General features: G+C 44.8%; 6 protein-coding genes across 14 annotated transcripts; 4 read left to right on the top strand and 2 right to left on the bottom strand.

Moving 5' to 3' along the window:
• The first annotated feature begins 631 nt into the window (after window positions 1-631).
• LOC128894719 (ubiquinone biosynthesis protein COQ4 homolog, mitochondrial) lies at window positions 632-4,486 on the top strand. The gene is made up of 4 exons (XM_054156663.1): window positions 632-1,230; window positions 2,790-3,130; window positions 3,887-4,110; window positions 4,196-4,486. The coding sequence occupies exons 1-4, from the start codon at window positions 1,215-1,217 to the stop codon at window positions 4,356-4,358; spliced, it is 744 nt and encodes a 247-aa protein (XP_054012638.1). The 5' UTR covers window positions 632-1,214; the 3' UTR covers window positions 4,359-4,486.
• Window positions 1,224-2,752, top strand: LOC128894715 (UDP-sugar transporter UST74c). The gene has a single exon (XM_054156659.1). It carries the CDS (start codon window positions 1,334-1,336, stop codon window positions 2,312-2,314), a length of 981 nt encoding a protein of 326 aa, XP_054012634.1. The 5' UTR covers window positions 1,224-1,333; the 3' UTR covers window positions 2,315-2,752.
• LOC128894707 (discoidin domain-containing receptor 2-like) lies at window positions 4,423-12,886 on the bottom strand. Of its 6 annotated transcripts, none has more exons than XM_054156643.1 (15): window positions 12,764-12,886; window positions 10,437-10,612; window positions 10,253-10,358; window positions 9,943-10,168; window positions 9,531-9,678; window positions 9,146-9,450; window positions 8,872-9,088; window positions 8,160-8,789; window positions 7,880-8,061; window positions 7,621-7,785; window positions 7,433-7,542; window positions 6,845-7,021; window positions 6,670-6,762; window positions 6,459-6,600; window positions 4,423-6,363 (listed from the first exon to the last, which is right to left on the bottom strand). In XM_054156643.1, exons 2-15 carry the CDS (start codon window positions 10,543-10,545, stop codon window positions 6,040-6,042), a joined length of 2,934 nt encoding a protein of 977 aa, XP_054012618.1. In that variant the 5' UTR covers window positions 10,546-10,612; window positions 12,764-12,886; the 3' UTR covers window positions 4,423-6,039. The 6 variants fall into 6 exon arrangements, with proteins under 6 accessions (XP_054012618.1, XP_054012617.1, XP_054012621.1 ...); XM_054156642.1 differs by lacking the exon at window positions 12,764-12,886 and adding an exon at window positions 11,875-12,406; XM_054156646.1 differs by lacking the exon at window positions 12,764-12,886 and adding an exon at window positions 11,875-12,406 and having other exon boundaries at window positions 10,437-10,606.
• Window positions 12,722-18,616, bottom strand: LOC128894714 (exopolyphosphatase PRUNE1). Of its 2 annotated transcripts, none has more exons than XM_054156658.1 (6): window positions 17,886-18,616; window positions 14,174-14,418; window positions 13,820-14,091; window positions 13,503-13,744; window positions 13,107-13,265; window positions 12,722-13,042 (listed from the first exon to the last, which is right to left on the bottom strand). In XM_054156658.1, the coding sequence occupies exons 2-6, from the start codon at window positions 14,263-14,265 to the stop codon at window positions 12,863-12,865; spliced, it is 945 nt and encodes a 314-aa protein (XP_054012633.1). In that variant the 5' UTR covers window positions 14,266-14,418; window positions 17,886-18,616; the 3' UTR covers window positions 12,722-12,862. The 2 variants fall into 2 exon arrangements, with proteins under 2 accessions (XP_054012633.1, XP_054012631.1); XM_054156656.1 differs by lacking the exon at window positions 17,886-18,616 and adding an exon at window positions 16,218-16,447.
• Window positions 14,579-16,061, top strand: LOC128894712 (tRNA pseudouridine(38/39) synthase). The gene has a single exon (XM_054156654.1). The coding sequence runs from the start codon at window positions 14,742-14,744 to the stop codon at window positions 16,005-16,007; it is 1,266 nt and encodes a 421-aa protein (XP_054012629.1). The 5' UTR covers window positions 14,579-14,741; the 3' UTR covers window positions 16,008-16,061.
• LOC128894706 (inositol polyphosphate-4-phosphatase type I A) lies at window positions 16,637-27,725 on the top strand. 3 transcript variants are annotated; one of them, XM_054156639.1, is made up of 18 exons: window positions 16,637-17,053; window positions 17,528-17,718; window positions 19,646-19,738; window positions 21,070-21,225; window positions 21,309-21,509; window positions 22,052-22,206; window positions 22,300-22,472; window positions 22,572-22,713; window positions 22,825-22,940; window positions 23,013-23,099; window positions 23,180-23,340; window positions 23,406-23,589; window positions 23,643-24,844; window positions 24,929-25,194; window positions 25,263-25,480; window positions 25,819-26,144; window positions 26,239-26,506; window positions 26,591-27,725. In XM_054156639.1, exons 2-18 carry the CDS (start codon window positions 17,601-17,603, stop codon window positions 26,721-26,723), a joined length of 3,999 nt encoding a protein of 1,332 aa, XP_054012614.1. In that variant the 5' UTR covers window positions 16,637-17,053; window positions 17,528-17,600; the 3' UTR covers window positions 26,724-27,725. The 3 variants fall into 3 exon arrangements, with proteins under 3 accessions (XP_054012614.1, XP_054012616.1, XP_054012615.1); XM_054156640.1 differs by lacking the exon at window positions 16,637-17,053 and adding an exon at window positions 17,060-17,371; XM_054156641.1 differs by lacking the exon at window positions 19,646-19,738 and having other exon boundaries at window positions 16,639-17,053.
• The last annotated feature ends 43 nt before the right edge of the window (window positions 27,726-27,768 follow it).

The following is a 27,768-nucleotide window of genomic DNA, read 5'->3' as shown; positions in this document are numbered from 1 at the left end:
GAAAAATCATCGTTAGAAAGCATCGTTAGCAGAGCTAGAGAGGTGGTTTTTATTATCATTATATTATTATTAATGACGCATGAATTGATTATAAGTAATAACTAGGCCCTTTTTTAAACTTTTAAACTTTCATCTTTTCTCTTGTGGGTTCCCGCTATTTTTACTCGAATAAATAGCCATCTAGCAGTGAACGTACCGAACTACTCTCGGACTTCGATCAGCGCCTCTATCGGGAAAATGCCCAAGTTTGTCCTCGAATAAATATTCGCTATGGTTCGCTATTCTTGAGAGCAGTGATGCCAGATTTGGCTCTCAGTCGCGCATGCGCACTGGTTTTTAGCGCCAATGAAGTAGCTAACACGACCATAAAACTGGCGCCTTTAGTCGCCCCAAAGAAAAATAGAATTATAAATGGAAATTGGAAGTACTCCTTAGCATGGAATCAGGGCCGGAATGACCTTTTGCGGGACCAGGTTCAAACATTTTGTGGGGCTTGAATTCACATTAAAATCCTATACTTAAATATTTCAACGAGGAATTATTTATTTACGAATGCTGTTATACATTATATATTGTTTATAAGATGAATATTAAATAATATTACTTTGATGATGTTTGTCACTCCTTTAAACTGAATCATTGCTAATCAAAAAATGTCTTGCATCTGTTAATAATATCATCATTCCATCAAAATTTTCGTAGATTGAGGGGCCTCACAAAACGCGGGGCCGGGTTCCGGCGAACGTGCTGAACCTGCCTTGCGTCGGCCCTGCATGCAATAATATTAATTGTGTGGATAAATTATAAGATAGGGGTAGAGGTTGAAATAATTTCACAGACAATACATATTTTTTATAATTAAAAAAAACGGTTTTCCTGGTTTTTGGCGCCAACCGTGGAATCATAGTATCATACGTTGTTTCGTATAGCTACAGCACTGCGCACTGGGAGCAAAATCTGGCATCACTGTTTCTCTCGCATTCGTGAGAGCATTCTGTCACATTCTGTGTGATTCTGTGTCTGTGGTGACACGTTGACGAAAGACTATATATATCCAAACCAAACCGATCGAATCGAAAGGAGAAGTTTCGCGTTTTCGACTTTAATCGCGAATAATTTCTATGATTTTGATCAGTTTCGAGCATCGAGATTGTCTGCGGTGATCGATAGTTATCTTCGGTGATCGTCAACGCTACGGAACGAAAGGAAGGACGATGAGGTTATACTTGAGTATGTTCCATCACATTTGACATATTTTTCTAACGAAAGTAAGAGGAGACACAGGATCGAAGAAACAGATGCGACTGTATCACGGCAGAACAGATCGATCGGTATGCCGGCGAACGAGCAAAATGAGATATTCGCGCGAGTCGGTTCCGCCGTGTTTTACGGGTTCTCGTCGTTCATGATCACGGTCGTGAATAAAACGGTGCTGACCACATTCGAATTCCCGTCATTTCAAATGCTCGGCGTAGGACAGATGTTGGCCACGATCGTGTTGTTGTTCTCTGCGAAGAAAATGCGTTACGTCGAGTTCCCTAACCTAGAAGCGGCGACGTTCGGGAAAATATGGCCGTTGCCTATTATCTACATCGGCAACATGGTGTTTGGATTGGGCGGCACCAAGCAGCTCAGCCTCCCGATGTTCACCGCGCTAAGACGGTTCAGTATTCTGATGACTATGTTTGCCGAATATTACATTCTCGGATTAAAGGCGCGCGTCTCCGTTCAACTAAGCGTCTATACAATGATTCTTGGAGCAGTGGTGGCAGCGCTGAACGACCTAGCTTTTAATTTGGAGGGCTACCTTTTTATCCTGCTAAACGATTTCTTCACCGCAGCTAACGGCGTCTATATGAAGAAGAAGCTAGACTCTAAGGAACTTGGAAAATACGGATTGATGTACTATAATTCCTTGTTCATGGTTGTCCCGGCCATCGTTATAGCTTGCTGGATGGGAGATGCACGCTCCACGATGGAATTTCCGCACTGGGGAAACGTTTTCTTCGTCGTGCAGTTTGGGCTTTCGTGTGTGATGGGTTTTGTGCTATCCTACAGCATGATTCTCTGTACCCTGCATAACTCCGCACTGACCACCACTATAATCGGCTGCTTGAAAAACATATGCGTCACGTATTTGGGTATGATTATCGGCGGTGATTATATATTTACCTGGCTTAACTTTGTAGGATTGAATTTAAGCGTAATCGGTAGCTTGGTTTATACCTGGGTCACCTTCCGCAAGAAGGAGTCAGCTGAGCACAAGTATTCGCCCCTCACAGAGGACCAAGTAGTCAAAGTTCAAATCGTATGATCTGACAATGCTCAAACTACGTTGTCCGAACCGTTTCCATCCGGTCGAAAAATTTCATTTAGACGATGATCTTTGTTAAAGACCACTTCCTCTCCATGTTTTCGTTTCACTTCTCCTGCTTGCCTCCTTCCTCGTGTCCGTTCGCTGGGAAGTACTCTGGGAAGCATCGTGGGAAGTGGACGTATAAATGGGCATAACGATGAGAGACAACGAGCGTCATACCAAAGTGAAAAAAAAAGATGGTTACCGGATAGAACGCGCTGTGCCATAAACCTACCGTGTACCGGTAAACGCAACGTTTCGAGACGTAGAACGTGATTTGTACATATATACATATATTCGTACATTCGAAAGACGTTATGCGCCGTTAAGCGTCGCCGTTATGCAACAATGTGTACATATAAATTCTATCGAAATAAATTTTATTTATGAAGAAAAGTAACGATCGATCGTTATTGTCCTCGGTCGGTTTCAGAGGGGACGATTCGAAGATTTTCCAGCGGTGCACGGTTCGCGGAGGATTACGCGAAACACCGCGTCCCGTTGTCGGGGTTGCAGCGCGCGGTTTTAACGGCAGGTGCGGCCGCGATATCCTTCGTCAATCCCTTTCGCGGGGACATGATCGCGTGCCTGGGAGAAACAACCGGGACCGATGCACTCGTCCACTGCCGCCAGCAATTGTTGGCCACCTCCGAGGGACGTCGTATCCTCGACGAAAAGCCACGTATATCGTCCTCGACGGTCGACCTTTCCGCGCTAAAAGACTTGCCGAAAGGAACCGTCGGCAGGACCTACCGTGAATTCTTGGACGTCAACGTAAGCTTTGGAACAATAGGAAGTAGCCCCGGTCCTACTATGTAATTAACAGGGCCGCCACGTACGGTTGTGTATCGTCAGTATACAATAATTCGTGTACTTTTTATGCATTACGACTAAGGTGTAATGAAAGGTGAGCTAGCTTATCCGGTTGCCGAAAGGTTGTCTGCAAAATCGTTAATGCTTAAAAGTAGTATGTAATATTAACAATCGAGTTATCTGAAATTGTAAGAAATCCTTGAATTTACTACCACGCGGTGGTGAACTTAATTTATTTAACTTTGTCTGTTTCGGTAGCTTCCGGAGAAAGGCATTTTTCCAAATTAAACATGATTAAAAACTACATATTTACGTTCTACAATTAGTCAAGAACGATTAACTGATTTTTCAATTGTATCCACTGAGAATAACATTCTAGATACATTAAATATCAGTGATTTAATTGAAAATTTTGTGGCAGCCAAAGCTCGGAGGGTTAATATGTAAATAATTATCGAATGTATAACGTATATTTGTTGTAATTTACCAATCGTGTAAAAGGGCGCTAGGTTTTTCTTGCACACAGGCGCCTCTTACCCACGTGACGGCCCTAATTAACCCCAAAGTCGCGTACATCCGCTTCTAAACATGTCATCTCGCAATCTTATCTCGTATCCGTTGCTACGAATATTTCTCACGTATTTACTTCCCGCACTCATAAAAGTCTGGATTCTCGGAATGCGTTCGATTAAAAGTGAAGATGTTCGTATTTTGCAGAACGTGTCCCCCGATTCTAGGCCTGCGGTCAGATTTGTCGAGGACACAGAGTTGGCGTACGTAATGCAACGATACCGAGAAACGCACGACATTTTTCATGCGATACTCCTAATGCCGACCACGATGCTTGGAGAAGTATCCGTTAAGTGGATAGAAGCGTTGCAATTGCGTTTGCCAATGTGCATGAGCGGAGCGATATTCGGAGCGTATCGGTTGCGTCCAAGGTAAAGGGAACGGGGGACGGAGTACTGTACTCCGAGTACATCGTTTCGAGCATATCCGAGCGTGGATCTCATTTCCCGTTTTCAGGCAGAGGAAGATGTACCTCGAGCACCATCTTCCGTGGGCCATTAGGACGGGAATGGGCGCGAAATTCCTGTTGGGCGTTTACTACGAGGAACGCTGGGAGCAGCCGCTCGTTGATTTTCATCGAGAAATGAATATCGTTCCCTTGGTGCGAGTAAACGATTGAAACGGAGGGAGAGCCCACTGGGAATCGGCTACTTGCGTCTCCGTATAGAAACGATAACTTCCTAGATGGTATAACAATATTTATTCGTCGTAACTTTGGAAATATGAAGAATATAATTTTCGATAGGATACGTGTGCGATTTGTATTACAAATTTCGATTATCTGTAACCGTAAATGGAAAAAATTGTTCGATAGAAACGAACGCGCGATACCAACGCGATACGACGACGCGCTTTAATTATCGACTCAAAGTAACGCGCGGTTTCCACGTGCAATGATTATTGGCGTCGTTCGAAAAACAAATGTACTCGCAATTTGAACGAGTGTCTTCGTCGTCGAACGTTTGAGATAAACTACGCGAGCTTATTCTTACTTTCGATAATCTTTACACGTGGTAATCCTGCGCAGGTGGCGTAGCTGTTTCGAGTACAGGTGCGATTAAGTACAGATACCAGTGCGTCGATCGATAATTACCGTTTGATATGCGTATCGCGTGGTGTATGAAACAACGTTTGCGAAATTGATTGTCCCGTTTCGTTTGTAGTAACGCGCGCAAATAATTTACAGGCTATCGCTTAATTACAAGAGTTAGCGCATAATCGATCGTTGAAACAAGAAACGAAAGGGAACGCGTATCGTGCGAATGTCCAGCGTTGTCTCGGGAAACTTTCAAGGACATTCGCACGCGGGAACCCTTCCACGAACGAGTTGATTTATTTTCGATCAAGATGAACGCTTAGTCGAGAAATGACATAATAGGAAACCTCGATTCCGTCACGAATTCGAGAATAACGCGTTCGGATACGAGTTATCGTCGCGTTATTCTAAATCGGTGAGCTCTTACTTACTTTACTTGCGTAATGCCGTATATCGTACGTATAGCGAGCGGTAGTATTATCGGACACTAACGAAGGTTCAAAGTGTTAAAATACAGTAGTGTCCGATTAAATGAGAACGAGATGGTTAATTAGTGGGGAGCGATTGGAAATTCGTATTCAAGCTGAGATCTATTCATTTCGTCTGATTATAATAAGCAAACACCCGCCAATCTTTGATAACGCTATCGCGAAGATACAGCAAGGAATGCAAATATTTTTTTACGCGCGTTGTCGCAGCTACAGCTCGCGTTGGAGAAACGTAACGATATCATTTTTCGTTCATCCGTAGTTAGATTTTCTCATTTAACCGAGCACTACTCTATTCGATATAGAGCGACGCGATCCTGCCAATTTTTAAGTAACTTCTACCATTCGCGCGATCGCTAGGTCATAGACGAAAAGACGAGAATATGCATTATCTTTTATACAAAAATTTTCGTTTCCCCGATGACGGCGAACCTATTCGGCATAATATAATATATTCTTATATACGTAAAGATCGACTCAAGTAAACCTAGTTGAGCATTACGATTCGATGGCTAGAGCATCCTGGGGGCGCGCGTCGATTTGTACGATCCTCCCGCGGAACGGAGGACCCACATGCTTGGAAAGGGAGAAGGACGGGGGGGAAGGGTGGTGCACGAGAGAGGGGAGTTAATCTCTTGCCGAGTTAGAGGAGCAGTGAAGTGGGACGAGGACGTGGACGAGCGTAAAAAAGATAAATTTACGTACGCGGTACAGGATGCTTCATAGCTGATTGTAACCGATTTGGTCCGTGCTACTCGATCGAGCATCTCGAACGTTCAATCGAGCGCTAGTCTCTCTAGGTAAAGGTAGATTTCTTCGAAGGTAGGTCTGCTCTCGGTTCGTTTGCTCCAACACTTGTTCATCATGCGATAGAGATCGTCCGAGCAGCGGTTGGGCCTCGCGAGAACTCGAAACTGATTCCTTTCGTCGTTGTTACCGATCCCGTTCACGATGCACGCCTCGCTCTGGTACCAACGGCCGCAATTCTCCAGAACTTGTTCCGCCGTTAAATCGGCGTACGGCATTTCCTCGCAATTCATGAAGATTTCCCAAACCGTCACAGCGAAGGACCAGACGTCGGCTTGACAGCTACGCTTACTCTGACGAAAACAATAGGAGAAATAACAATAGATATCTGGAAGATATCTTGGAATAGATATCTTGAGAAGTCGCGAATAAAAAGATTTCTGTTTACCAATAGAACCGCTTCCCACGCCATCCAACGAAGCGGAATTTTCGCGTTGGATCCGTCGATGTAATAATGATGATCGTATTTGCTACAGTACATGGCGTGGTCGGACACTTTTATCGTCAGATTTTGGCCGACTATGCAATTTCTGAAACGTATAGATCAAACGGACTCGTTAGGTAGACTCGACTGCTTCGTCCCCAAGAAGATTGCTTACCTCGCTGCCAAATCGCAGTGCGGAATGTTCAAGGACTCGAGGTATTTCATGCCGGATACGATTTGCATGACAAAATTTAGGCGAGTATCATAGCTGTGAACAGAGTTCAATTTTTAAACGATTTGGATGAGACTTGGATGAGACTGACTCCGACAGACGTAACCGAACGTTTTACCTGATCGTGTCCTCGTTACCGGACTTTTCGCGGCTCTCTAAGAAAGTAGGGAGATCTCCGTGTTGGCCGTACTCGAATACAGCTCCGAACGGTTCCTCTTCCACTAGCGCGATCATCTTCGTTACGTTGGAATCCCGAAGCGTTCCCAGAACGTGCATGTCGTTCGTGAAGTCTAGCCTACGGGAACCGAGTCGTACATAAGGAACGAAGAAATTAAATGAACCTGGTTACTAGAGTAGTTTTCATTTCATGGGTTTAGATTACTACTTAAAAGCAATAACGTTTCAATGATTACAAGTTTCGAAGAGATACTTACAAGTACTTCGATGTCGAAAGGAATCAAATCTTTCGCAAGTAGTATTCGAATCTTGGAAATCAGAACTGCATAGTAGGTTTTAATTACTGTTTATGCTTGTATCTGTTCTACCAAGATTCGAATACATTTGCAAGTAGTACATCTTTTTACAAAAGTACTTGTAAAAGGTTGGATACTGTCTGGCATTGAAGTACTATTTCTGTCTTTCGAAGTACTTATAGAGAGTTCTAACCTGTTTATGAGGTACTTGTGATCCCATGCCTGCTGCTTACCTCAAAGAATCTACAACGCCTCGCCAGAGAGACCTAACTATTACGGTTTGCCGATTCTGGATAGATCCCAGTTCCGGATTCGTAATGCCCTTTGCCTCGCACAGATGCACCTGTTCAAATTCGACCTCGTTTTACCACGACTCGAGCCTATTCGTCGACGATCCGCTCCAAAGGGTGCGCATGCTTACCAAGCCAAAGTTTCCTTCGCCGAGTTTGTCCAAAATCCTCAATCTGTGTCTGGAGATTCGTTGTACGTCGTAAGGGTCGAGAGTGCGCGGCAAACGTACGCCCTTCTCGCGAATATGCAGTGGCGTGAATGGACTTACGGTGGATGGGAGATCCCGCCTTTTTATCTAAAACCACGGATTCACCTTTTACTTGCCGCGATTCGTTTCACCTACTTCCTACTTACTTTGATCTAGCATTCGGTACCGATAGGAGTCTTACCGTCAAAATATCCGTTGCCGCGTAGTATGCTTCGTGCACCTTTTGAGGTGTTTTCCCTGAGTGAAAATGATGCATCTTCTTCGACGAGTACGTCGTGATTGGCACGGCGAATTCGGTAGACTTATCTTTCGCGAACCCTAGCTGGCATTTGAAATCTGCGTGATTCTTCGCAGCGTTCTTATCTGTTACCAAACGTGAACGAATCATTCGTTTCAAAGCGTTTAATTAATACAGTAAAAAATAAATAAAGGATTAAATGAACAGCAGCCGCGAGACTTACCAGTGGCGCACGAATTGGTAGCGCAAACGGACGCGTTCGGCTCCGCGAGAACGAAATTTTCTTCGGAGAACAATTTGTAGGTTTTTTCGTAGAGCGTGGAAGGACGACGATCGAGATTGGCGGTGTTCCAAGAATTAGTTCGCACTCGATCGGACTGATCGGGCGAGTTGCTAGCTGCGAGGTTGCTGGCGGAGACCACCGTGGCGATGGTGATCGGTTTGCGACCCAGCGACAACCCGTTCACGATCGAGTTCTGGAGCTTAACGTGCTTCGGGCTGATCGCGATCCCAGGCGCGGACGAGTCGCAAAGGAGGGCCGTGTGCTTTTGCAACAGCGCCACCTTATTGCGGCCTCTTTGCTTGATTAAAAAAATCGTGCACGTTAAGAAGAGAACGAGCACCGTTAATAGGCCGCTGACGAGGCCGATGTAAGTTTGCGACGTGCCGACAGGAAAAGCATCCGGCGTTAAAACGTCCTCGTGCGTTTCGTAAATATCTGTCTCGTTGAAGCCAGGTATCGTCCCTTCGGAATCGGGCGGCTTTGGCGTTAACTCGCTTTGATTTCGATCCGCTCGAAACGACCCATCGAACGTAGAATAGGAATCGGTGGAGCGGGTCTTGATACCCGAGACTGCGGATTCGAACATAATCAATTACCTCCTCTGCTCATCTTTTGCGCATCGTTTAGCAGATACACCAGCAAGATACCTTACCCGTGTAGAACGTGATTTCGCTGAGGAGCAACCATTTGCCTCCGAAGCTTAATTCTAACTTCACGAATCTCCCGATCTTAGATTGTAGCGCGATCGACGTCAGGATACCGTCGTTGGTGGCCGAACTGGCGTCGATCGACAGGGTCTCCGTTATCTCCGAGTCGGCCTGGTAATTTTCACCGTCGGTAGAAAACCAAATTCGCAACGTTGAAAACGGCTGGAACAATTATTTGGTTAGATCGTTAAACGTGAAATTTCTCGAATGTGAACTAACCTCGATCTCCAGTTCAGGTAGACGAGCAACGTGTAGGGAACAATTCTCGAATTCCCGCAGCTCTTGAAACTCGAAGATCAGCTGAACGACGTCGCGATTGGTCCAGCCCACCCAGTTCGTCCCGATTGTCGAGGCGGTGAGAATTTCCGCGACGTCCCCCAGAATCCCATCCGTTAGCTGGCCCAGACCGTTGACGAGGAACGACTCGGAGTCGCGCTCGGTGCCGTCGTACGACGAGTCCTCCACGTTGCATCCTCCTGGGCCCGGTGTCGAGCCTTTGGGGGCGGCGTACCTCGCTACGTACTCTGTTCAAACAACAAACGATCAGCCAAGTCACGATCGTCAATCCCGTCTTGCACTTGTCTAGTCTTTGCTGTATACTTACGTTCCCATACGCATCCGTAGATTTCTACACGCATGCAAACCGTCCGAGGATGTTGACTGTAAGGAACGAAACGGACCCTGCTCGCGACGAACGGCAAGTCTAGCTTTTGCTTCGCCACCAAGTAGGTGTTGCTGTTTCCGCGTAGTACCTGAAACGAACGAGCTTCGATCAGTGTTGCCAGGAATCGAGCATCTCGTCTCTCCGACCAACGTTCACCGGAGACGTCTCGCTTTGCTTTCGAGAGGATTAGCGCGAGCCGTCGCGAATCGAGCCGAGAAGGATTTCTGGGAAACGCTGCTCGTCCGACGTTTCTTATCGTCGCGACGCCCGGTCCCGCTTCCAGCGGGCGTTCGACGACAACGACTTCGAAGCAACGCGGACGACTCCCGGTCGATTTACCGACGACACGAACTCTGTCACCCCTCAAATTCTTGTATTGATGCCACTTCGCGTCGCGCCAGTACTCGAGAAAGAAGGCCTCCGCGTACTCCTGACCTTGGCCGTTTCCGAATCGTCCCTGTGTTTCCGTCCACGCGATCAGATGGTCCCTCGTTAGGTCCACTTCCAGGTACTCCCGTATCGCGCTGCTGATCTGCGCTTTCGGGCACCAGGCGCCGCCGTTCTTCTCTTGTCGAATTCTGTAAACACGCTCGAGGTGAATTAGGAGAATCGAGCGAAGGTTCCGATAGGATTGCCTTGTCGTTATCTTTAGCGAAACGTACCTCGCGTTTTGAGGGCCCACCGACTTAGTCTCGTAACTGGAGGAAGCGGAAATCGCATTGTCCGGAATCTTTCCTTCCTCCATGCCTAGCGGTAGTATGCACTGACCTGAAACAAAGCGTATCAATCGACGTTCCATCGATCGCTTCTCGTTTCTAGTAGGATGTATAACGCAGTCTCGCTTACCAAAAACGTTCCTGGTCGAATCTTCCATGGGCGAAGAAGCCGCGGCGAAGAGCACTACCAAGGAGACGATCGTTAGCGTGCGGCGCATCTTGATGTCGGATCCTGGCATTTCTTTCGACTCGTTTACAGCTCATGATAGCTCAAGTGGCTCGGTATCATCGTTTGGTTCTCTGAAACTGCATAATCTATTCGATCGATGAACTCGACTCGCACTTTATGGATAAAAATACCTTTGTTGCTTTACAGCACATTGCGAAATAGGGGCCTAACGTTTCCCTTTTTCTCGTTATCGGATCAATGATAATGGATCGATTTCAACCGATATCTACTAATCGCGAAGCACGATCGATTTTCTCGCGATTTTTTGCTCGAAGAAAATTTCGACTCGGCCGGATATAAAGCGAAAGGAATTGACAATTCGGTATTCGTTTCAGTCGATAGAAGAATGGCTACTAGATCTTCGAATAATCGATCGACGGTTGAAAAGGTTCTACTAGAGCGTGGGTATCGCGTTCGCACAATTCGGACGGACGTTAATTAGATTCCCTGATGGAAAATGAAGACAAAGAGGGTTAGGGAATGCGCACGGGGTCGGGGTCTGCTATGCGTGCAACAAGTAAAGCACGATCAATACGAGCGAACCGTAGGAAGGAAGAGACCGACCATGCCTGTCTCGTGGTACATATGTATATCCCTGGCCAGCTCGCGATAGCTATCCTGTAATTACGTTCGCCGTATGAAACCGATCGAGACGGTCGTAGCGGGTTTTATGGTCGGACAACGACCAAACTTTCTTCCCTTGAAACGTCCCTTCGAATCGTCCGATGCCCGAGGCTACGGTGTCGTTCTTTCATCGCACGCGCACGTAAATACGCCCGTACACATTTTCATTCTTGTAAACGCAAAAAGACCATTCAGCCCGTGCAAATAGGCGTTAACGCTGCTACCGACCGATCTGCGACGATCAACGACACCCTTTGTTCAGGGTTTTCAAGGTTTGAGAGAAATCTCAAGAACTAGATACAAAGGAATTTCGAGAAATAGATACGAAGAGAATAAGAAGATGGGAACGAGAAGAACTGTTTCTATAATAAACGTTCCCGTGACGACAATACATTTTCGGTACAATCATTCACCGAAATACGACGCAACATACTCGCGACTCAAATTTAACTTTGTCTTTATCGAGTAACAGCTTGTTTATCCCCGATTGGCTATTCGAGATTCGTATATAAATGAGAACGCAGCCCGTCGCTGACTTCCGCGGTCAGTTTCATCCACACCCATGGTGGATGTCCACGTACTCTCGAATTTTCGTCGCTAAAGCCACGTACGTAACGCGTAACTCGTAATCGACGACGGTGCGTTCGCGCGTTGAAATTTCGAGAGCGACGTCTAATTAAATCGGAACGTCTAATTAAATCGGAACGATCCTTACCTTTCAAGCTCGGCATCTCCAATTTTCGACGCGTCTCGCGGAAACGGAGTGTCTCGGAAATCGCGGAAATTTCACCATGGTTTAAAGCGATCGGATTAAGGCGCACCGAATCGTTCCAATTTCGACGCTCGTCTTTCTTCATCGACCGCGCGCTTTTTCGCCAAGTTAGCAACGAAACGCGAATTCGAGAAGAGCGGTATCGTCGCCGATGGCACTGCACACCTCTACTTTTTCGCGTCGGAGGTAACCAACCCCGTTTTCGAGCGTTCGGTCGCGTTCCGTTCGGCTCGTCGCCCGAGATATGGCTCGCCGTGAGCTCCGCTGCGGTACGAGGGTTCAGCCAGCATCCACGATATTGCCCCGTGGTGAGCCGGTTCGAAGATACGAATACGGTGGAAAAGAGTGGGGGAAGGGGGCGGGAGCGGGCGGCGATGGGGGTGGCGGAGGCAGCAGCTGTAGGGGAAGGTCACCCTCCCACGCGTCCGCCAGCGACGATTATTCCAACGATGGATGTTGCTGGTATCGGCGTTGATACCGCGACGACTGCGACATTCTCGAACCGGACTTCGTTTCAGGGACCAGTATTATTTACAGACAAAATACAGAATACTATTAGGTTGTCCCAAAAGTTTCTTTCATTTTATTAATAAGTAATACATACACAATATTTACAAAATATTATCTAATGTTACATTATTGAATGTTGTACAATTCATTTTGCTCCATTACTGTTACAACATCAATACCTAAGAAATTAGATTGTCTATTTATATAAACACTGCCACACAAAATAATTGAATGCAAACTACGAAAGAAACTTTTGGGACAACCTAATATAAGCATATACCAGAATAATATTATATTTGTTCCAGTTTCTGCATAAGTGTACCTCGAAATTAACCTTGCTTCTCCCATGTTTCAATTTGAAACTTTGTAAGAACGCCCTTCCTTGACTGTAATGCTCTTCCTCTTCCGCTCCGAGTTTTCTTCAGCACCCACAATGCGACAACATCGTGTCCCGAACAATCGGCAGTACTTGCTTCCGCGTAGCGCGCAGATTTCCTTGCGTGTAATGCGACAAGCTGTACTTGTCGCGCTCTCCGTGGATTTCCGTCGTGAAGGTCAACTCGAGAGGCGGTTGCGTGGACGAAACGAGCGCTTCTACTATCTATCGACGATAACGAAATTGTAAACGAAACAAAGAAAAAAAAACACTTTCGCTGACAGCCTACCTTTTCTTTCGCTTCATCGCCAGGAAGCGAGAAAATAGCAACATCTCGCGATAGTTTCTGCTGTTTCAATTCCATTCCCAGCAGAACGACGATCGCGGTGTTTCTGGATTCGGCGAAACTTCGAAGAGCCGCATCCGCGTTCGGGAGCTTCAGAAAATTCTGAAATATATATACAAATGAATCTATCGTAGCAACGAACTCGTCGCGAGGATAAGTTATATTTATCCATCGGATCAGGGATCGGCTACGATTAAAAATAGAAATAAATGTAAACTTGTATGTATCGCATGTACCGTTACTATACGGTGTGATTTAATTCAATCGTTCCCTTTCGATAGGCCCAAGTTGCCGATCCCTGTATCTACATCTACATATCTAACTATTCCACCGCTTTACTTCGACTAGTATAGGCATTCCGACTATCGGCACTCCAGCGGCAACTTTCAAGTCTTTGATCAGAAGATCCTGCGCAGTTAGTTTGCTTATATCGGCTTTCGCTTTCAGGATCGAGTCGAATTCTTCGGATCTATCGATTTCCAGACAACCGATCCTCTCGAGAGCTTCCGTAACCTCAACGTCGGTGGATGTGGCGCGGTCTGCCTCCTTCGAGAAATTACTAGTGTCGACCAGAATCGGACCTGTTCGAATTTACAGGATAAATATACTTGTTAAGGGGTAATATACATCCCTTATCGATACCTTAACATCCTTGCCTCGTAAAAGCCTCGAGAGCAGGCCGTCTAACATTTCCGGATGCTTGCGGATGAAATTTTGCGCCACCAGAGTTGCGCAGCTGCCGACGGTTTCTAAGCGAACCTTTCTACCGGGCCAAGGCCATCGCGCGTCTTGAGGTCGATGATCGATGACCTCGATTACAGAATCCGTTAGAAAAACGTCTTCTTCCGAGAGGTTATGGTGATCGACGAGTATAAGTTCCAGATGTTTTCCAGCATCCTCCTTCAAGGCTTTCAGATCTATCTGATTCCTATAAACGAGGAGAATTTTATATTTTCGTAGCTTACGCCGTCATAATCAATATAGATTATTTCCCTCTATATTGGACTCACCGAAATATTAGGCCGCTCGAGAATATGTCGAAGCGTTCCAGAAAATACACAACTTCCGTTTTCGTGCGATATTCGTCCTCGAGTATATTCATCAATGGAATTATTATTAAATCCTTTTCGTTACTTTTCGTTGCATCCAGATATTCGGAGTATCCCTGGACCAGAGTACACACGGCGGAATCTAAATCGCACGTTTCGTTACCCAAAACGATGCGAATTCTTTTGTACTTGACGAAGTTGTCCACCTAAAATAATAATAAACATCGTACGTTGTGGCTCGCTTTTTTTTATCGTTAGAAATACTATTATAGAAATCGTGCAATTATTCAAAGGGTGGAATATCGACGTTTTTATGAATTACCGACCGCTACTAGTTTCTCCTGGTATACGCGAGATGGCGATACTTTATATTTCCGACCAACTACGTGCATCGGTAAACTCCCGTATGGTCCAGTCGTTTAATGTTTTCGTAAGAAATTATTTAATATAATGACAATAACGGTAATCACGTGATCACTTATAATTTACCAATTAAGAAAATAAAGATTAATATAGGAAGTATAGAAATATGTCGGATACTCGTAAAGAAAAGAAGCAAAAAATAACCTTGCAGAAGGAAGAACTCGAATTACTCGATAAATCTGAATTAATAAAAAAGATACTACTGTTGGAAGAAAATAATAAACAATTGAAAGCAATGCTCAATAGAGTAAATGAAAATCCAAAAAATATTAGTACCGTTTATAAGTCACAGAAACCGTTTAATTTTTTGAAATGCAATAAAAGGCATATCCTTTTGAAATTCTATTATCTTGGATGGGATTACAATGGTTTCGTCGTACAAGAGAGTACTAACGATACGATAGAGCAGCATTTATTTGCAGCACTGACAAAAAGTTGTTGCATAGAATCACGCGAAACTTCGAATTATCATCGCTGTGGCAGAACCGATAAAGGAGTGAGTTCCTTTTCACAAGTGATCTCTTTGGACATAAGGAGCAACTTGAAACCCGAAGATCAACATAAATTAGAGGCTGAACTTCCATATTGCAAGATATTGAATAGATTACTCCCTTCAAACATAAGGTGCATCGCTTGGTGTCCAGTGTCCAGTAATTTCTCTGCCCGATTTAATTGTAAATTTCGAACCTACAAGTACTTTTTTCCAAGAGGAAAGTTAAATATAGATACTATGGATAAAGCAGTTAAATATATTATAGGAGAGCACGACTTTAGAAATATTTGTAAAATGGATGTAGCAAATGGTGTTATTAATTACAAGAGAAGAGTTATTGATGCAAAAGTATCTCTTTCTAGAAAAAACATTAGAAATGTTCCAGGCTATGATATATGCGAATTAATCATAACAAGTCAAGCTTTTTTGTGGCATCAGATTCGTTGTTTAATGGGTCTTTTATTACTCATTGGTCAAGGAAAAGAAGAACCTCAAGTTATGTTAGAACTCTTAGACATTGCAAACTGTCCACGGAAACCTCAATATAATTTGGCTCATGAATTGCCATTAAATCTTTGGTATTGTGAGTACGAAACCAAAGAGTGGTACATAGACAAAGAAGAATTAATAAACACGTTAAAAGTTTTACAAAATGATTGGACTTTCAATACAATAAAGTCTGTTATGATCGAGAATATGCTGTCGGATTTGGAAAATTCAATGGACCACAAAGATCTGTCGTTTCAAAATGATGCTTTACTCATTGGTGTACAATCTAAAATATATCAACCCTTGATGAAACGGGTAACTTGTGAAAGCTTGGAAAATAAAATAAAACACTATAAAAACAAGAAGAAGAGAAAGGAGATGTCCGATTAAACGGGTTTACAGAATTTTGTATAATTACGAAATAAAACATAAAATGTTTGATGAGTTAAAGTGAGTTGATAACGGCAAATAAATGTATTAATTTTTACACCAATAACCTATGTACGTATGTTCGATAAACAAACTTGAACACCGTAAAAAAAATTTCCAACTAATACGCGACTCTTCATGGATTAGAAAAAGAACCAAAATCAAATTTACCAAAGCGACTCTCGATGCGGAGAGAAACGACTCCATGTTCACGATCCTTTGATTCGATACACAGTTTGAACTGGTATGAACCTCTTGGTCTTTCGTTATATAGGTGCGCACACCTAATATCAATCATATGAATGCTCAGTATAGCCGATCAGCAGTGGTCAGCAGGCTTCTCGATGGTATTCGTAACATCGACAAAGAAGCAGCTTGAAAATGAGCTTGAACTAAATGGATTGGAATGGAAAACATTCGTCAACATAAATAACGACAAATGTTCACGGCATTCTCGATCTATCCGTTGGTAAAATCCAACCTAACCTAGATGCGCCGATACTTATCGACGTTACCGACATTGCGCAGAAATCAGCAGAAATGGTCAGCAGCGCTCGAAGTTGTTCGGAGACATTCGGAAATGCTCGAAAAAAACCGACGCCGAACGATCCGGCGTGACAGTAATGTCCGTGATTCCTCGCTTTACCATTCAAGTTATCGGTATCCTTTGTTGCGCGATATAAAACCATGTAAAACGCGACACACGTTCGTTTAGCTTGTACAGACCGTTGTTTCGATTATTTTAGCGCGATAACTATCGCGTTTCTATACTTTCGTGGATGCGTGTTCGCCAGTGAACATGTACTCCCGTTTAACGTCTATGCGACAACGAGTCGTTGCAACGCGCCGCTTTAAAGTTGTTTCGGGTTAACGATAGTTGTTTCAAGTTGTTTCGGTAACGATCTGAATCAAGACGCGAAATGTGTTCGTCGGAACGAATTACCGAGAGGAGAAGGGCCTCGAAAGTAATTTTCGAAAGGACACCGAACCATACTTTGACCACGAAGGTTCGTTGCGGAGCAGTGCACCAGATTCATCCACGATATCGCGTTCCCGTGCAATAATTTCTCCACCCTTGTCGCTCGTTTTCAACGATAGAGTTAGATAGAGTTTCGCGTTCGTTGACAGTCGCTGGCATTCGTCGATTCCCCGCGCGAGATAACGAGAAGGGAAAAAGTTACGAGAGGTATCGGTAAAAAAGTGATCGAGCGAGAAGAGGATAAACGAGAGGTCGTCGCGAGAGGGACCGAGAGAGAGAGAGAGAGAGGGAGAGCGAGAAGGCGGAGGAGAGAATCGCAAAGCGCAAGACGCGTAGGAAGGAATAGGTTAGAGATCTCATAGATTCGATGTGACAGGCGCGTTTCGCGTAACCGGAGACTAATACGTTTCGTCCTGTGCTCGTTTGTTTGTTGCTCGGCGAATATCATGTAGCGCGTAAACGTATACGGCCCACGTGTCGCTAATCGTCTACTTCTTGACAGATGAAGACAAAGAAAGCTACGTAACGTGGATTGTCACGAGTAACGTGGGTGTAACCAGCGGCCGTCTTTCGAGATGCGATTCAACAAGCAGGAATTGCTGACTTTGGCCACGCAACCTTCGCAGAAATTCGAGAAGGAGGGTATATTGTACGTACGCGAGCGACAAGAAGGCTTCTTTCGCAGAACTGAGAGTGAGTGACCTAATCCTTGGCAAATACGAGCGATACTAGCGCGGCTGGTCGCCTATTTCGATCGAATGAATAATTCTACCTACATGTATATCGCCACACAGGCAAACGCATGTTTCTTCTCCTTTATCTACGTTGTACATGTTTGAATCCTTGAAAAATAAACTCACGTGACACGCAAATTCTTCGTTTTCTGTTTAATGTAGAGCCCATCATTTGCTACGAAGCCGCGGCATTCGTTACCCCGACGCTCGTCTACGTTCGCGATTCTCACGAGCCCGCCCGCATCTTTATCGTCAACCGATACGTTCTTTTATACGCGAATTTTTGGCCGTCAACGAATTCGCGTTCGACGATACAAATATTCGCGAGTATCGACGAACCGACGAGCGTCGACGTCTCTGTCCTTTTAAAGGTGAAACGCGTAGAAATGATTTTCTCATTATTTACGAAGAATTTGTCGACCTCGTGCAAACCTACGATGTATAGGGTGTCGAAGCTACGAAACATCCCGAATAGAATATTCTAATCCTTGCTCGAGGTTGTTAGTTTGTTTTGATACACTCTACTATCGTTGTTGTTACTATTCCGATTCTACGGTGAAGCAGATTTATCAAACCTCGAGTAGAGTCTACTCGGTAGACCCGTGAATGTTGGGATGTCTTATAATCGTAGATACACTCTATACAGTATACGACGTTTGTCGAAGGCCTAGACTTATCGTAGCTCGTATCTTCGACTTTGTAGAACCGTCGATTGTGTTTCTATTTTTGTTTTCGAAATATGTCGACGCATCTCGAGCATGCCTTCGAATCTGCGACGATCGACCGAGGCTCACCGAGTCGGACTCGCTGCGGAGTTCGCGATGTGGACATCGTTTGCGACCGATTCCCTTTTCTTGCCGAATACCAGATAACGAAATAACGTGGGTTGCATTCTTCCGGCTACGAGCGGCCCTAACGAGGCTTCGCGTCGTTCCATGAGAACGAATATTTGATCCGAGTCGAACAAAAGAAACGGGGTAAAGGCGGACTGACAATTTTGGGATTCCTTCGTTCCCCGATATAACTTCGTTGGTTAAACTTTACTTTGAAATCCACTGGTTCAGAAGTTATGAGCAGTTAAAGGTGAAGCTTTTTACCGTATTTGTTAGACAATTTAAAAGTTGAATTTCGTATTTTAGAAAAAATCCCGAAAATATAGGCTCAAACCAACTCTGTTAATTCCAAAAATGGCATTTTTCAAAAATAGGTATAATGATATTAAAGTAGTGCGTAATGTAGTCCGGCACCACCGAGAATCTGTTTTACCGACAGGGTATGGCTTCAAGACAATATGGCGTCGAAAGTGTCAGTCAAATACGGTAAAATGCCACTTTTGACTGCTCATAACTTCTGAATTAGTAAATTCATCGTCTTAAAACTAGCATTTCCAGATTTTGCTCGACAAAATCTACAGGATTGTTTAAAAGAAAATTAAAAATTTTAGGTCCGGCGAGGTAAAGTGCGGCCGAAAGATGGCTTTAAATTTCGAAAATATTGCAGCCGTGATGAGATATTCACGAAAAAAAGTTTCAGGTTAGGTTGGAGTCGCTGTTTTACGAGTAAAAGATACGCGATAGCGCCACGTTATATACGGGGTGGCTTTATAATTCTTCGCGAATTTGGCGTCGAAACGCTATCGCGTCTCTAGATTCAACCGTTCCCTTTCGATAAAGAGGACAAATCTCGGATTCCTGTTTGGCCCATAGAATTTAATCCGTTTTATTAATTGTGAAATAGCAGGGCATGCAACTAAATGGACTAAATGGACTAAAAGAAATGCGCAGCTGTTACACGGATCGCGGGCTTGCGAGCTTATTTACAACGTCCGACCGCATTCACAATTTCGGGCAAATTAAAAGCTACCCGTAGCTACGTGTAATTTGCAGGTACAGGTAAACAATCTGACAACAAATTTCAAAAGGGAAAAACGCATAAGACACTGCGAGACTTCAGTTGCGTTACAGCCAGTACGAGTAAAGGTACATTCGAGTTTTTTTGTTTCTTTTTTTTCCCCCCTCCGCCCAAGATCGTTCCCCCTCGCCCCTCACCTATCTTAACTCGATCCATCGCGATTAACACGCTTACCAACGCCGCAAACTATAATGCATCGGGGTCGCAAGCAACGTTGGATCGGCGAATCGCTTCGCGCTTTCAAGTATTCTCGATACGAGAAAAACAATTCGGGGAAAGAGATACGCGGAATAACGGAAGAGCATGTTTTGCACGAGTAGATGTACGCGACGGTGTCTGGCATGTTTTCGATCACCGTGATTCGAATTTTACGCACGCTTGTTAAACAACTTTATGTAATTGCATGGTGTTCGTTTATCGTCGGCCCTGTCGCAAGCTCTCGTAGAAACTGCCTTATAGATAATAGTTTCCTTATCTGTGGCGCGCACCTGACCGATTTCCTTTCGAGCCACGGATGATAATTTTGATACTCTCGTAGCGACGCAAACGCGCCGCTTGACCCTGACGGTTTGGAGAAAGGTCAAGAGGTCTCCGTTTCGTCGAGACCTTTCTAATGCTTCCTTTTCCCTTTGATTCTCCCCTTGTAACGGTTACATTCCCACACAACTCATGCATGCATAAACGAGTGTATACTCGAACGACCAGGAATCGGATGCACTCACATCTGGCGTTCTCCCTCGCGTATTTTGTTTCTTTTTTTTTTTTTCTTTTACCGTCGAGGAGATGGGTCAGTGACGCACTCAACGATTTAGCGAGAACTAAAAATTAACGGAGACAAACGGAATAATTTCCGATATTTTACAAAACTTAGAGAAACGTTATTCGTATACAGTCAGTGTAATAATTACACCGCGGACCTTTATGAAAAATAAAATCCTTGTATACGTACGTACGAGAACATAATCTAAATAAGAATTTATTTTACTCTTCAACTATCGTAATATGAATTTTACTTTCGATATTTTTTATATTGTTGGCTACTACGTCCGTTCTATAATTTGTCGTTATTTTCTATAAATGCATAAAAATCCCCGGTCTAGTAACAAGTATTCGTGCAGGAACCAATTCGAAATAAAACTGCATATATTTATTTTATTTATTATTTTATTAACATTCCTATTACTTTTAATGTTAACCTCTTATTTTCTTTTCTTGTTAATTTTATTTTAAATTTGTCGCTGTACGAGTACTTCTTGCACTGACCGAGTACAATATAATCTCTTGGGTGCGCCATTGAGTTCCTCTTATCGATATTTTCGATACGAGAACTTTTCACATATTTCTTGCGCATGTATCACCGAGAAAGTAACAAACGAACGTTGCCTCTTTTGTTGGACAGTAAGTTTGGAGAGATGGTGCAGATTACGGGGGAACCTGCTGTTTTATTTCAAGTCGCGGGAGCAGTGGTCGGAACCACTGGGAGTAATAATACTCGAGCAATGCTTCGTACGGGTGGAGCAACCGAGCAATCATATTCCCTATGGATTCAGCATAGGTAAGCTTCTTTCTCCCATTTTTCTCACGGCAACTAAACGGAATAGAGAGAAGAGTAATAGAGTCTTCTGCTTTGTGTTTTAGTTTTCGACGGAGGTTTGTTTCAAGCGTTGGGGGCGAATTCGGCCGAAGAGAGAGACAGTTGGCTGCAAGCTCTTCAATTGGCCAGCTACGAGTGCATGCGGAGTCAGTTGCTGGCGTTGCGGCAACGAATAGAGGCGTTCAGCGGGCACAAACAGGACACGGACATACAAATGTTGCGGCTGCAACGTGGGATTTCGGCAGGTTGGCGATTTTGTTCGCTCGAAGCCAGATATGGGATAAATTTGAATGGAATTATAGTTACGATAACTGTATGCGAGTATACTCATTCGTATCTCGTAATAGGGTGGTCTATGAATGAACTATGGTCATCGTTGTGGTTATGAGCGCGAAATCATGAATAGATTGTCTTTATTATTTATATGTTCACTTATCTGACTGAACTTTGGCTCAGGGGCCCATTTTGTTATGGTTAAAACTTATCAAATCTCGTAGTTTTTGACCTGAAAAGTCACTGAAAACGCTTCTTTATGTACTCGTATCTTCTAAACTATTGGTTTTCTAAACTTTTAATTTGCATTTTCGGACTTTTCGGATCAAAAACTACAAGATTTGATAAGTTTTAAGGCCCGGCTGGCATCACTGACGTAATTAACTTCATGTTGGATCAGATGGCATTGTTTACGAGTCAGCCGTGCGCTCTTCCCTTCGGACTTGTTTATTTTAATGTACATGAGAACTGTATCGAGCACGGCGAAAGAGATTTTGATGTATACACGTTTCAGATCCCGCCGAGATACCGATGTGCGAGATGTCGTTGGCGTGCGACAACCTCCTTTGCGACGGCCACGGTCGGCCGCCTAATCCAGTTCTGGAGGTGGACGTTCAGACGAAAGGTTCCAAGACGTGGATCAAGTACGCGAAAACGGAAGTAGTGGAGGTGAGCTCGTACACTTTCATCTACACTTTTCACTACCACCCGATAGTTGTAATAGATTTAAAAGATTATTAAATGGCTCATCCGTTTTCACAGCGAAGCAGCAATCCCGGTTTCCTAACGACCGTGAGCTTCAGAGCCAGCGACGGGCTGACCACGGGAACGAAAGCGAGGATAACGGCGTACGATGTTAGGGAACGCGTGAGTCAAACAGCGACGCCGATAGGAAGCGTGATCGTGACTTTGAGCGCGGTTCAAGATACTCCCAGGTAATTCTAGCGACTCTCGTTTCGAAATTGTCTCCTCCGATCTATGTCTCGACGTTCGCCGAGCTATCGCGTTTTTGACTAGCGATCGAACGATTTTAGGTTAAGGATACCGTTGAAGTCGGCGAAAACGACGACCGTGGGCTTTTTAACGATCAACGTATGGAATCTAGAGGCGGAGGACAAAGGGAACAGCACGGAGAGCACTCCGTCGAAGGAACCTATTTCAGGTCCGAATCAACAGGTGAGAATTCGCTACATCGATAGGTTATAGTCGATACTGCTTTCATCAAGGATGCATCCTAGTTTGGGACTTTCTCTCTCGCATGCTCACCCGCTTGCTCTTTCTCGACAGATACTCTCGCACAGGCGTTCGCAATCATTGCCACCTCGGCTGGGAACAAAAATCAAATTGCCGCATCAAGGACAACTCAAGCTTCTTTTCGCCAATCCATACATGCAAACTTATAGGTATATTTCTGCGACTAATGCGAAAACGTTCCGTGTCGCCTTGACGCAGTCTCTGCAATGTCACCGTTTCAGGTTTCACTCCGGGTTGGGCGGGGATATCTGCGTCCACGAGATCATGGCCGAAAGTAAACTTTGTTTTCAATTTCCGCAACACTTACTGTGAGTGATGTCGCCGTATAATAAACGTATAAATCGCTGCGATCGCAAATTTGAACTAATGCCTCGAAAAATCTCTTCAGGGCAATTTGGATTCACGAAGAGAAGGAATTGCTGCAAGAGGTGGCCGGTATGGGCGAACTACGAGAACCTTGGCACACCAAGCAAATCGAATTGCTCGATCGTCACCTGCATCTCTTGCACCTCTATTCGCAGGCTAAAGAGAATTTGGCTGCCTTTAAAGGTAAAGACCGATGTTTCGTTCCTCCTTCGCTGCCTTCCGTACCTCTATCTTATATTCTTTTTCAGGGAGTTATTTCAAAAAGTCGTCGCGCAAAAACGATAGAACTCTGGAGTTCGCGCCACTGAACTTGCACCTCCAGAGAATGTGGGTCCATAACGACACCCTGAACAAATGCGGATTCTACGACTTTATAACCGTTGGGGCGTTTACCGCGCATTCGCACAAAAGCAAAAACGGTGGTCTTATTAGGTAATTATCGGTGTATTATTTAGTAGTAGTAGTAGTACGAGACGATGTTTCAGATTGGTGCAAGCTTTGAAGGAATCACCGACCCGAGGTACCCAGTTGTATCAAGGAACGTCGAAGATAACGATGGCGCACGACGCGATTCAAGCGATCAAGCAACTCCGGCGGGACGTCGTCGACGCGATGCGTGCTTTGATGAAGCTCGCGAAAGAGAAACAAACCAGCGGAATGTTGCCGATCTGCGAGGACATGATCACGAAAACCAGGATTCTTCTTAGTCTCTGGGATCCCGGTTTGGTCGAGGAAGCGTTAACGTTTCTCGAAGAATACAAGGTAGCCAAGGTTCCCGATGACGCGAACGAAGACACCCTCAACCTAGATTTCAAAGCGAATCAGTCCTTGTCCCCTTTCAAACGGATCACTCAACAACTGAATTTCGATCTGAAGAGCCCGGATTTCGACGATTTCGTCACGCCCGATACTCCGGAGTGCGTGAAGGATATATGGATGAAGGAAAACGAGAAGAACAGTTACGCGACGTTTCCTCTGAAAAACGATCGGGAACGCGACCGCGAACGAGCGAAGCATATTAGTACTATTGGTAACGAAGATGCGGCGGCCGAGGAAAACTTCGTACTTTTCCCGGGAGTCGAGAACGACACCAGCAAGGAAACGGAAATCGGAATGTGCACGGAAACGAATCACTCTGTTCCCGGTGTCGGTCAAAGTCGAACCGCTGCCGATGACAATGACAACGATAATGACAACGACGATAACGACAATGCGAACGATAACATTGTCGTCAACGAACTCGAGGACAACGAAGAGAGGGAGGGAATCAAAGGCGAGATTGATTCGTGCAAGCGGTTCTTGGATACTCAAAAAATGTGCAACTCGCCGTCGGCGAATTATTACAAGCCCACGGACGAACCAGAACCTTGGGATCTGACGCAGTTGAACATCGAGGCGAGCGTGATGTGTTTGGTATCGAAAGTCAAGTTTCTCTGCGGAAGGTGCAGCAGCCCGGCGGTGCGTTTACGTAGCAAAAACTCCGTTGGGAGGTCACACAGCCTGAAAGGATGCGTTCCGAACAATCGTAACAAAAGTACGGAAGTCGTGACCATCCAGCCGAAAAACGACGCGAAAAACGACGAGTCGAGCAAGCTTCTCGAGAGCGTGGAAAATCGTATCGTCTCGCGACAACAGCCGAGCCCGAGCTCGGAGAAAACGATGCCAGCCTTCTCGAAAGCCAAAGAAGGTAAGATGCGACGACGCGTTCGTTACGATACCCGTCGTTTATCGAGCTAACTTTATTCGCTGTCTTCTTTTCGTTTACTTCAAGTGTGCCAGGCAGTCGACTCGATGACGAGAGTAATAAAAAGCAACTCGGGACAGAGAAACAAGTTCACGGAGGGACTAGATTTCGCGTCGATCGTCGACTGGACGAGCGAGCTCAGGCCAAGCATGAAGAAGCTTCGGCAAGCTATGGACGGACTTCTGAAAACCGCTAGATTGACCCATTCGGTATTCAGAGTGCAAGAGGACGCGAAAATGGCTCAACGTGCTTGCAACGTTCGGTACAGACGAGACGTGTGCTTCAGCCAAGCGGTAAGTTTCGAGAGTTCGATTCGTATAGGATATATAAATATTTACTTATATTTTTATTATGCTTTCAGTTGACCAGCTTGGTATCAGGCATAATGGCGAAGCTTTGGTGTCAAAGGCCCGATCCCATGTTTCTTTTAATTTTAACCACCCTAGGTCCTCTGGTCTCGTTCGAAGGGCTTCTTAGTTATTACGGAGACGAGATAGACATGTGGGGAGACATGGCCGTGGCAGTGGAAGATATGCACACCGTAACGTTTACCTTGACCAGATGCGGAATTCAATCGAGGTAGACCGAGACATTAATTACTAGACTGCGAATCTTTATGCAAAAAAAAAAAAAAAATATACATGTCGAATTGAGTAACCTCCTCCTTTTCGAAGTCGGTTAATAAAATCTTCGCGAACGTGTCTACAAAAATTGAACCTAAATAGGAATTTATTTTATTCCGCAAATATTATAACATGAACTTTACTTTCAAATTTTGTAGTTTCTTGCGCGTTCGAATTTCCTATAAACGCATAAAGATCCGCAGCCTATCAATTACAGATTATAATTTTCTTAATCGCATTCGTCAATTACGATTACACTTGTCGTCCAACTTACTCCGATTGGTTGCTGTTCAGGCTCGAAGGAAACTCCAACGTCCCGCTGCTTCAGATGCCGTTGCCAAGAGTGCTTGGATCCCGTGCCGCGTTGACGGTGATGCTTCCAGTGCCGGATGCGATTTATTCTCTGCTACCGTTGGTTCCCTCTTCCAGACAAACCATCTCCTTTAATGTTACTCCTGTCTTCTTCAACGTCGGTATCAACGAAATGGCCTCCCTGGCGGAGAGCCTGGGAACAACGAAACCCCAGGAAAAGAGCAACATGGACAATTTCGACAGATTGAACGAATACTATCTGCGATTCAAGAAGCTCAGCTTACCGACGGAAACATCGTCGACTCGACGTAAGCTTTCGTTCCTCGATTCGCGTCGCGCGATATCCGCACGTACGTCTGCGTTTGTTATAAACCGGTGTTGCGTTGTGTTTGTGCACCATAGTCGGCTCGAGATCGGCGCTCGGTCAAACGTTGGCGGACCTGATGACCAATCTGAAGACGAGCGTTCAGGCTAGAGTGAACAAGAACGTCGAAATCTTGCAGCTGTCCTCGCAAATCTGTCGAAGGATGCGCGGCTTGAGGTTCACCAGTTGCAAGAGCGCCAAGGATCGCACAGGCATGTCGATTACTCTCGAGCAAGTAAACATACTGACGAGCGAGTACCATCTGGCCGAGCACGAATACCCGAGAGCTCTCGACTGCATGCGAAGGTTAATTTTCTTCCTCGAGTAATTTCAAATACAGCCCGAGGCATTTGAAACGGTTCGCTCGAGTAACTTGTTTTTTTATTTCAGCGAGGGCTGCCGACGAGAGAACACCTGGAAGAACATCGGTATCCGAAAGTACGCGTTCAACAGCTTGCAAATATTGACTCTTCCAAAGCTGTATCGTCCACCGACAGGAACTTACGGATCGGCGCAAACTTAAGTCAAAAACGTTGGGTTCCGTTCTAGCGTCGTCTCTCCGACGTACGATCTTATTTAACGCGTTAATCGCCGTAAGGAATTTTTATCCCCTTCTTGAACCCACGTAAGTGCACGTCCAATTGGACACACGCGGCGGATCAACGCGTCGATACCGTGCATGCGTTCGAGGAAGACACTCAAGTAAGGCCAGTAGCGACCCTTACGAACGGTAACGCGATACTTTCGCGTTGCTTATCGTCGGCGCGCACGCGTGGAATTTTTACGGAATTTTCGAGACTCGATTCGTTGAGCCGGGGAAAAGAAAGAGAGTGCCATTTAATATATAACGTATCGCGCGTTAGCACGAGTTTAGAGAAAACTATATAGAAGGCCGTTGGATTCGAACAAATGTATTTTTATTATTTCTGTACATAAGATTTTACTCGATAAGAAACGAAAAACCGGTTGAAATTTTATCGAAACACGTTGTGCCAACGGTTGCGTCGACCCGTCTACTTCGTAGAGGGTGGTTGCCGCGACGATCGCCCGTGTTCTACCAAGTAGAATACACAGATTGCCGGAGTCGTTGCAGTTTTTACATGCAGTTTTTCGTCGTCGATCTTGCGTTCGCAAAAGTGTGTCGTTTACGCGATAGACAGGAAACCGTGTGATGTTGTTTCTTATTTTCGACGAAGGAGTAAACGTAGCGACGGATAAGAGGGGTTAGATTAAAATTAGTTGACTATGCATGCAACTTTCTTCCAAATTTATTTGTCGACAGGGAATTTCTTAACGTAATAATCATTTTAGGTGACAACACGTTCGAGCGTCGACGAACGTCTCTTTGTACCGTGCCGCGCTCGCGACACCGATAACTACGATCCATACATTATGATCGTGTCGTACTCAAAAAAATAGAACCACGCGCGTACTTCCTTAAAAAAAAAAAAAAAAATATATATATATATATATAACTCTAGGTCTCGTCAGGGAACAAGTTGTTTTCAATAAATTATTGACCTTACGCAGTGGGACTCGTTTATGCGTATACTTCCCCGTTCCCGTAA

The sequence above is a fragment of the Hylaeus anthracinus genome, unplaced genomic scaffold (assembly GCF_026225885.1).
Source record: "Hylaeus anthracinus isolate JK02 unplaced genomic scaffold, UHH_iyHylAnth1.0_haploid 4, whole genome shotgun sequence".
In the NCBI taxonomy this organism is placed as follows: Eukaryota; Metazoa; Arthropoda; class Insecta; order Hymenoptera; family Colletidae; genus Hylaeus; species Hylaeus anthracinus.
This window is presented reverse-complemented; position numbering and strand designations above follow the sequence as displayed.